General features: G+C 44.2%; 1 protein-coding gene across 1 annotated transcript; it reads right to left on the reverse strand.

The window, feature by feature from the left end:
* Positions 1-843: 843 nt before the first annotated feature.
* CHRNA1 (cholinergic receptor, nicotinic, alpha 1 (muscle)) lies at positions 844-9,597 on the reverse strand. The gene is made up of 10 exons (XM_010137637.1): positions 9,558-9,597; positions 7,497-7,642; positions 7,313-7,357; positions 7,212-7,226; positions 6,768-6,877; positions 6,335-6,530; positions 5,501-5,738; positions 4,445-4,668; positions 2,923-3,162; positions 844-975 (listed from the first exon to the last, which is right to left on the reverse strand). Exons 1-10 carry the CDS (start codon positions 9,595-9,597, stop codon positions 844-846), a joined length of 1,386 nt encoding a protein of 461 aa, XP_010135939.1.
* Positions 9,598-10,489: the final 892 nt, after the last annotated feature.

A 10,489-nucleotide genomic window follows, 5' to 3' on the forward strand; every position in this document is an offset into this window, starting at 1 on the left:
TCTTTCCCCTCTGGCCTAAACTTTTCCCTTAGCACGATATTGCAGAACATCTCTGATGACAACTGAGCGTTCTGAGTGTTAATACATAACAAATGTGGGGCTTCTTATAGTCACTGGGATGTCTGATGGTCACAGAGCATGGCTTGGAGATAGAAAGGGGCAAAAAAATCCTCCTCTACAGTCCTTTACCATAGGACTTGATAGCAAAAAATTACATGTGGGACCCAATTAGCTGAGGCTGGATCCTTCCCACAGTAAGGAACAGTCATTCCTCTTTGCTGCATCAAGAGTTTCTACAGGTAGAGTCACATATGACAGCCAGTCATTTCAGATTTGTGCATGAAAATCAAGTGCTTAAGCATGGACTTCGAGATGTTTCTGCTGGTTACATCTAGCGTTACAAGGGGAGTCATTTGTGATTCTGCCAATATACAAACCACGTGGCAGATACGGAACCCAGCTTGAATGCTAAAGTTGGATTCAGATTTACAGCTCAGCTAAAGCTTGTTACACTGCTGTTGATTTCACTGGAATTGTATCTGTGAGTTATAAAATCAGACAGTCTTATTAATGCGTTAACATTTTTAATAAAGCGTAAAACAAATCAAAACCTGGCTGACAGCCATTCCATCTACCAGTAACCCAAGTGTTTCTTTTCGGCAATGAAATGCCACTGAGCAGCAGCTCAGAAGCACTAAGAATGGAGCCTCACATTTTATTATCCCTGTTCTTTCCCAGCAGGGATGGATTCCTGTCTGTGAAACTTTCAGAGTCTGGCCAGGTTTTGATGGTTAAGATGCTTTCAGATGCTGACCAGGGTAGCAAATAGTTTCCAGCTGATGTTCATCCTTGCTGATTTAATTCAATAAGGCGACCAGCAAACACAGCTAATGTTCCTATAATACAAACTAGCATAAATATTCCAAGGAGAAGATGATCAACCACCATTGCAACAAACTTCCATTCTTCTGCAGCCTGGGAAAGAAACAAAGGAGATGATGGTAAAATCTCTGCAGAGATATGTTTGTTATGAGTGTACTTGTAAACTGCTGTCTTAAACAAGGGAAAGGCTATTCTTAAAGTTCCACTATTATTATGAAAAAAATACTTATTTTCTTCTCAAAAGCAGGTCAGTGGTTGAAAAAGCCTAAGCTACTAGAAATGCAAGTTTCAAGACTAAACTGATAATTTGGTGAACAATTTCATTAAAAAGAAATATTGAAAAGCTTGATTTTTAGTCAAATGGTTGTCTTTGAAGGAGAGTTTAAGATATTGAAAGCAAAATGCTGAGTTTGATCCAACTGGCTTTTGTTTTCCCTTTGCTTTTTCATTCTCTTGGGTTACCTAAGCAATTGTCATTAAGTTAGCTCTAGTCCCTGTTTTCCATGCCTAGTATACACTCTACGGTCTGGGAAAACCTTCTCCGAAGCTTTTGTAGTCTTTTTTAAAGCTGTGGGACACTGTGAACCACTTGCTCTGCTACCATGTTTTTCACTGGATGCTTTTGTGGGAACCCAGCACCATAAGAGCAAGCAGAGTGAGAGGTGTTAAGTGCAGCAGGGATCAGGATTTCTACCCTGTAACTCTATCTTATGGAGTGACACACGTACTTGTCTAAGGCACCCTCTACTTTTGCCTTAGATGCCTCATAAGTAGAAGAGGCTGTTGTAAATTGTCTAGATGACACTGATAATCAGTACAGTCTGAGGTGGCTCGTAAGTGCCTAAGGGAATGCAGTGAAGTGGCAGCCTTCAGAACCCACAATCTTCAGTTTATCTAATATTCTGAAACCTGTGGAAGTTATATCAGTGGTGCCCAGATGACACAAGCAGCTGGGCTCCACTTCCGAATGGAGTGCTTGCCAGTAACCTGAAGACCCTCCTTGTAAGCCTAGGAGGAAGTGAAACCCAGAGGTGCTGAAGCCATGCCAGCCCTGCTGAGGGTAAGACTTTATCTGCAGAGAGGCACAGGCGTCATAGGGAACATGAGACTACAGCCAGAGCCATTCCACATGCTCCAGGAATTTGATCGCAGGAACAAACACTGTGGTGTAAATCCTGCCCCTGGAGAGGAGGCGCCTCCTTTTCAAGAGTATGGCCAGATTATTGTCCCAGAGACCTCTTTCCCCATCCTCAGGCTAGCCTGCAGCTCAACAGGAAAGGCCTATGATCATTTAGAAATGTGAAGTAGAAGGGCTGAATTACCCATGCAAAAGCTGCGTGAGCTGTGGTAACAGAAATAAAAGCGAGGGTTGATTGCGTTGAATGTGCCGCAAAGAGCCAGAGCTGGTTTTCCTGGGGAACACTGCCATATGTGACTCTACACTCATTTGTCCTTCCTTTGGCTTGCAGTGTGGAAAAAGTCGGTAATCAGAGTAGCTTGTGACATGCTTCATTTGCAAGGACTGCTGGTAACGTTCAGGAATAAAATAAAACCTTAATGAAATTGAAATTATAATTTGTAAGTTACATGTAACACTTCTCAGATAAAACTACATGCCTTTTGGAGTTTAGCTTGCTGCCTGGCTTTTCAAAAGTGTCAGGAGCTTGCTTACCACAGGGAGAAGATGCCTGAGTGGGAGACAGGAGGAATGTGTGTTGCTTACAGTTCTTGAAACTGCTTTGCAACTTGCAGACACTCCATCTCTACAGGTTCATGCACCTTGTTTAGAAAACCTTAGCTATGACACTTTTTTTTTGGGGGGGGGGGGGGGGGGGCAGGGCAAGATTTAATTGCCATCTGCAACAATTATCCGTTGCTTCTTGTTATCTTGATGCTCCTTGCATGAAGAGGAGAAGACAGACTCCTGCTAAAGCCAAACCAGAGCTTGGAGTGGTTTTGCAACTTAGGGATATTTTGCCAAAAAAATAAGATGTAGCAATTTGAAAGCAAGAAGTGATTCACACACAAAAAATGTCTTACATTACTGGCTTCTTGGTCTGCTTTCATAGTTTCCGCAATGTATTTGATTCCTTCTATAGCATTTTTCACATCTGGGTTTCTGGTAAGTGGGGAGTAGAAGTTGACAGGCACAGAGCCTGGCTTCCCGGAAATTTCAGAAATATCAATATCTTCTGCAAAAATATTTTTGTCTTGTTTATCCCTGGATGGTCGTTTCATTGTAGAGAAAAACATGATGTTTGGGATTGTGTCAATAAAGATCTGAAAAGAAAGAAGACAGTTGCTGGTCAGCAGGGCTTTGTTACAGATGCAGCTGTGTCCTGGACAAAGGCGAGCCTCCCCAGTCCCAAATCGCTTCCTGCGCTGGATCGGCTACAAATTCCGTCTTGGATTATGTCACAGCCTGCACCTTAATCACACAGAGGCTTTTGTCAGCCTTATGTCCTGAGGCAGAGGAGTCACCTGCTGGCCTGTCACACATTTTCTGGAAACCATTTCCCCCTACCATATAGTCAACATCTACACACGAGGAGGGGGGTGTGACAACTGGGAGCAGACCCTCAGCTAACGTGAGCTGACAGAGCATTGTCAATCTTATCTAATTTGGAACATATTGCTTAAGAATCGGGCTTGAAGAATGGACTACAAAGGATCTCTTTTAGCTACTTACATTTGACGTTGCTGTTTCAAACGTTTGTTACACATGCGGATAAGGGTTTACAGCAATTTCCTTTGCAGTAACAGAGGCTTGCTGCCAGAGCACTTTCAAGCACATGCAATGCTTGCCTGTTGAAATCTCCCTACTGCAGGGATTGCTTGTGCTGCAGAGTGAACCTGATGTAAGCTGTAGCCTTTCAAGCATAGTTAGAAATACATGGAACAGTCTCTTATTTATGTCATGGTTTAATATGAACCCAAGGCAGGCTTGAAAAAGACAAGAATAACTGAATGGATCCTCTTTGTTACTGTCTCCCTGGCAAAGAGCTCATAATGCCGGACACCTGATTTTTTCTACGTCTCGTGATTACCAATTCAGACTGTTGTGCAAGGATCACCTGGCTTCCCAAGGACTGCAGAGCAGCTGTATTTGCTGGAGAGAAGACCACAGCTTTTGCAAAACAGGATGGTGAGTCCAGGTATCCCCAATGGCCTTTGTGCTCTTCTCTCACAAGGGCTGAGCGAACTTGGCCACTGGCAGGCAGCAGTGCTTTGCAGTCAGAGGGAGAATTAGACCAGGAGATGTAATTCGAGTCCTGTAGTTTGGACATTTTCTTTTCCCTGTACCTTCAGCTGCCTGTGTTTTGCCTCATCTGTTCCCTGCAAGACTCTGTCCCAGTGGACAATGTTGTTGCTTGAAGGAGCACTTTAGCAATCTTGCTGACTTTATGCACAGCTAAGTAGTAAACACTGGCTCTGGTGCCTAGAAAGATTTACCGTGATACATTTACTTCCCCAATTCTTGTTGACTTTTATTAGAAAACCTGCCAATAAAATATGGGGTACTCAGTGGAAACCAGGAAACATGCAAAGCCATAGACCTCACCTTCCTGACCCAGTGCGGCATGGTGTGAGTGCTTGGGGAGCGGTGGTGGGTGTTGATGACGATGACCGTGATGATGATTGAAGTGATGACAAACACCATTGTAAACAACATGTATTTGCCTATCAGAGGCACTGCACTGGAGGTGGAGGGAATCAGCTCCACGATGACCAGAAGGAACACGGTCAAAGACAGCAGGACAGAGATGCTGAGAGTCATTTTCTCACCTGCCATGCAAAAACAAAATAAGATTAAAAAAATCCGAAACAAACCCCCCATTGCTGCTCCTATCATTCAGTACAGAGAGTATTTATTTGAGAAGATAGGATGCGGAAGATGGCTATTCACACAAGTACAGGTGTGTATGTCTGGAGTGCTATCATCTCTCCCAGCACCCAAAGCAGTAACTAGGCTAGCCAAACCCAAGAGCCTAACGCAGCATCAGCTCCAGCACTCAGGTGGGAAGCACCAGGTATGACTGGGCTGAGGTATGGATGGTGGATATGGAAAACTTACTTGCCACGATCGCTTCATGGGCTGTGCGTTTTGAGTGGTGAAGGCCGTACACCTGATTAATGCTTGCTTCACAACCTCCTGGGGGTGCGCTTGCCTCGCTCTCTGGCAAGCTCAAGCTGGGCTCAATGGGCAGAATAAAAATCACATCTGACACCAGAGGTCAGTTCCTATTTGAGATCTTCCAGTATGTAGGATGTCAAAACTGAACCACAAAACATGACTCATGCATCATTTTTTCTATCCAGTTCAACTTTCTGTAAAGTTTTCTACTGAAAAAAAATACATCAAGTATCTCATAGAAGAAGCTTAATTAAATAAAGCAGTACAAAAAGCTGACAAGGTAAAATGAATGAAGCAGAGTTGACAGTTGCAGGGAGCAAGAACTGCTCAGCAGGGACAAAGGGGGCCCTTATTTTGAGCTGAAATGTCCAATTTTAGTAAGTGCTCCCTTTGAGTTGGTTGGCAATTTCAAATGCCGGGAATTTCTCAGAAACTTGTTAGAAGAGTGATTTGTGCAGCGGTAGAGTGAATACATTTACGCACCTGAATCTGTGGGTAGGTAAAACACAAACCCAGTTAAAAAGGAGAAGAGCAGGCAGGGAATGATGACATTCACGATGAAGTAGAGAGGCAGGCGCTGCATGAGGAAGTGGTAGGTGATATCCAGGTAGGGAGTGTCAGGGCAGCAAGCATAGTAAACCCAATGCTTCCAGCCACGGTAGTCCTTCATCACCCACTCCCCGCTCTCCATGAAGTTACTCAGATCTGGACGATCACTTTCCTGACAGCAAACATATACAGATTCTTAATATTATACATTCTGAACAAAATAAAAACTTGGCAGTTGCTCAGGAACAGGATTCCAAATAACTCAGGCACTTCAAGAATTTTTGTGAGCAAACCACTCTTTTCTATGTTATTTTGCCTTAGAATATCATCCTCTACACACCATTCAACTAAACATTTTACAGAAACAGTCAAGGATAGTCGACTAAAGACAAAGTCTGATTAAATATTTACAACAACAGACATATGTGAGGAGATGGGGAGAGAGTCCTTGGAAATGGAAAGTCATGAGCAGAGATAAAGCACCCTCCCCCCCAAAATAAGGAAACAAACAAAAGCAGAACAGGTAGCATGACAAAGAGTGAAGCTGTCAGAGGATAGACAGATAGGAGACTAGGAGAGCAGAGGAATTATTATAAGCCAAACCAGGAAATTTTGTGCTAGATCTACAAATAGGACTCTTATTCTTTAGAGGTGGTGCCCACTTGTTTTTCAGTCAAATCAAGGTCATATTGTCTTCTAAATTGGAAATTTCCCTAAAAACATATCCAGGTCTTTACTGCTTTTCCCAATTACAAACTCCTTTCTTACCGGGTTAATAACCACCATTGTACCATCATATGTCCAAGTTCCCAACTTCATACTGCAGTTCTGCTGGTCAAATGGGAAGTACGTGACTATAATCTCACAGTAACTTTTAAAAATGGCTGGTGGTGTCCAGGTGATCAGGCCTGTGTGCTCCAGAAGGACTTTGGTGAATTTAACAATGGCAAAATCACCGTCTGCACTGCAAAAGGAACAAGGACATTAACAACCATATGGGCAGTATAATGAGCATAGCCACAAAAGGATAACTATGGCTGCAGGTTGACCGGTTCCCCCAGAGCCATCCTGCCTGCTCCTGGGGAAGCTTGCTCTGAGGCATGCTACTCACTGGCCCAGATCTCAGGAGAAAGCAGCCCCTCCACAGCAGTGCCATGGGGCAGAGCTACCCCTCCCTTCCCAGGCAGCTGACACCCCTTACTTGTTGTAGAGAACAAGGTCTGGCCGCCAGATATCGTCCGAGGGGATGCGGATTTTTTTTACACCACCATAGTCATCTGGATTCCACTTCAGGTTGACATCTGTCCATTGCTAAAGAGGGAGGATTTCAGCCACTGAGAACCATTTCCAGCACTTTCTGGGAGTATTTTTAGTACTTCCTAGAAACGTGCACCTCCCTTTCTTTGGGACATGCAGGTAAGCATAAACATATGCTAGTGGGACCCCCAGCTAATTTTTTTAACTTTAACTTAAATTTTTGTTTAAGCAGCTTATAAAAAAATAATGGAAAATAATCTAAAAGACAAATATAGCAGAAGTCTGCTGTTTGCAATACAATGCAAATGCTTTTCTTGAGGTGCTTGGTGTCTAGAGCATTTTGTTCTTGACACCCCAGAAAGGACAAATGCCCTGCTAGCTGACCTACCTGTCCAAGTTGCTCCTGAAAGTGTAACAGAGTAGTTAATTCCTGGCTGAGTCCAGTGTGTTTATTTGAATTGGAGGAAATGGTTAGCAGTATTTAGTTACCTGTTTCAGGCGAACGTTGGTTGTCACAATCTGATTTACTTCATCCTTAAAAAAAGAAGAAAATAAGACAGCGGCAGCAAACATCAGGATTAAAGGAGAAAAATTGTTTCCTTGGAAAAATGACACTGCTTGGCCCTATCACATAAGCCAGTGGTTCAACATGCACCACATGTTTGTACTGTACCACGCTAATAAGCTGAATGAGCTGCAGCCCGACAGTGACAACAACAGCATCCCGATGGTCCTCCACTGGGCGCAAAACCTTGTTGTAGTCCTTGAACAAGTCCTCGACGAGGCGAGTCTCGTCTTCATAGCACAGGGCCAGCCGAGCTGCGGAACAGCAGGGGTGGCATCAGTGAGCTGGGACAGGGAACAGGCTACTGCACCATCAGACTGAGGTGGGCATGAAGAAAATACTCTCAACAGCAAGCTGCTGGCAGTGGGTTAGCACCGAGTCCTCTGTGTGCCCTCATTTCAGGGGGCATTATGTGCATTGCAAATACCATCAGGAAGGGTAACTACCTATCTGATCCGGAGGTCAGTTTGGGAGTAAGGCAACAACAGCCTCCATCTAGGAGATGAACAAAAACAAGTAGCCACGACTGTGGACAATAGACTGAGCATTAGGAATCTTCCCCATGCTCTCCCAACACACAACTGTGCTTACATGCAATACTTGAGGGCAGCTAAGCACAGAGAACACCCATAGCCAGAGGTTTCTGATGCCATTTTCTCCAACCTCAATTCCAGTGACTTGCCTGTAACAGCAACATTAAAGGACAGGGCCAAGCACGACAGCTGTTGGGGTCAAAGCACCACGCACGCTCCTTGCATACGAGCTCTAAGCAGAGCAGGAGCTCCTCTCCATCCTCAGAGTTGCTCAGTTATTCGTGGCGAGAGAGAAGGAAACCACAATGCTGTCTCTTATTTCCCGCTCCTCGGGGGAAGTCTCAACGCGTTCTCAGAGAGCTCTGCCCACAGACTGCTCAGCGTGACTTGGCAGTGCTACACGAAAGAGCCCTTGTAAGGTGAGTGAAAATGGCAGGTAGCAGCTTTGTTTCGGTGCAACTTTAGCATTTCCTGTGCGTGGTATTGTACTCCCAAGGGGTGAGGGCTCAGATTCCAATCTTGTGCAAAAACAGACAAACCTCATTTCCAGATCACCTGTTGCAGAACAAGCAGCTGCATCGCGTACCCAGACTGTATCTGCTTCACTGTTACAGGGGAGTAGACCAAATGGAAGGTGAGCTTGGGGATGTTTTTGTATGTACCCGCTTTTAAAGGCAGCGAGAAGGAACAGAACAGCTGAGCCTTGCCACAGGCATTTTTGGCAGATCCCATCCTTGCCTTCCTCCGTCTCATGTTGAATCCCAGGCCATTGGTGAACAAGAATTTTGCTGCTGACTCCAACCTAAGCCAGGATTTCCACTTGTTTCCTAACTGACTTTTCATCAGCCCCTTTTATGTAGTTGAGCCAAGATGCCGAGGACTCTGTCTTGGCCTGGTCCTGCCATGAGATGATATTAAAATACTTGGATGCCATTGAGATAAGCTGTCTGCTGCAGATGAGCACTGCTCATTTTCCCTGCCAGCAGGCTGGGCCGGGGCGGGCAGGAGTCCTCTTTCAATTTTTAAGTTATGATCACAGCATCATATCCAAATCAAGCGCTTTATTAATCCAATTAAATTCCTTCACATTGCTGCCTTCTGGTGAAGGCTGAGTAGGAATTTAATATACTGCTTGAATTTGGTGGAAATTCCATAGGATCACAAAACACTTATTCTTCTAAGTGACAGTTTAAAAAGAGTTATGCTGGTACAACACATGCAGCTGCAAATCAATTCTGCTTCCTTGTCAGTAGTCCTACAACTTAATGAAATTTCTTGTAATGAATGTTTACATTTCTAGCCATGTTTACTAGGTCCTTTCACATATTTTGAAATACAGGTAGCGCTAAAGTAAATGGGAACATGGCAAAAAGTTGACAGAGAAAAAAACCCAACTAAACAGAAAGACTTCTTACTTCAAAATACCTTGTGTCTGAAATTACAGATATCCGAGCTGCCAATGACACACTCCAAAGCTTTCATTTAAATGATTTTGTGTATTCATAGAGCCTTATCAGTAGGACAGGCTGCTCCCAGAACACACATTTTCTCATACTGTTGTATACACAAAGCCCTGGTCCTGCATGCTCAGGAAGGAGCTGACCCCTGTTCAAGGCAATGACTGGAACACCTTTACCTGTGAAGATGAGGAGGAGTACGTGATGGACCTTTATCATTCCCACTCTCTCTTGCTGCAGTCATACAGATGGAGGCACGCACAAGCACCTTTCAGGTCTCTTCAGAGGAGGACTCTGCTGCCTCCTGACAGGGTGCTGGCAAAATATAACCACTGAGGTATTGATTTACAGCACCTGTTTTTGGGAATGACAGCTGAGGGACACTGCACCGCGGGGCTGGAAATGGGAGCACAATGTGTTTCACCAGTTAAGTATCTTCTGCAGTTTACCAAAAGTGATCTTCTAAGTGACAATGTGATCTGTGACTTCATGAACAAATAAATACATAAATGAAGATAAGAAAGGATTGTCTGTAGAGTAACTGAACATCTTGGTGAGATCTCAGAAACTTCTTGAGCTGGAGACCCAAAGCTGTTGGTCACCCTTTTTGAGCAGAGCAACTTGCCAGATTTGGGATTTTGTTTCTGTGAGGGAAAACAGATTGCAGTCATTTATTTCTGACGCGCCCTCACCAGCGTACAGACTGCATGCTGAGATAAGGCTGCTTCCTTTGCTGCACAGATAGATAAGAAATCTTTGAAGAAGTGAACAAATACATTCAAGAGAAATCCATCTCCTTGAATCCTCTGGGATTTTCAGAAGGTGCTTGGTAGACTCTGCCCCCTGGAAAGCTGTTAACTGATCATAACCTGAAAGTAAGAGGGGAAAACCGTTCCACAGATATCCATAGGCTTACTGACCTGTGAAAGGCAAATGGTAGGGATATGTTTAGGTTCTGTAGCAGGACAGACCAGTGGATTCCTGCAGGTCTTCTGCATTGTCATTAATCACCTGAAAAGGGGTGTTCAGTAATAATACTCAGTTGGTCAGGCAAGCTAAGAAAATGACCATCTTGTGCTGTTTGCCAGGTGGTTTGGCATTTCATGATGGA

The sequence above is a fragment of the Buceros rhinoceros genome, unplaced genomic scaffold (genome assembly GCF_000710305.1).
Source record: "Buceros rhinoceros silvestris isolate BGI_N320 unplaced genomic scaffold, ASM71030v1 scaffold18466, whole genome shotgun sequence".
Lineage (NCBI taxonomy): Eukaryota > Metazoa > Chordata > Aves > Bucerotiformes > Bucerotidae > Buceros > Buceros rhinoceros.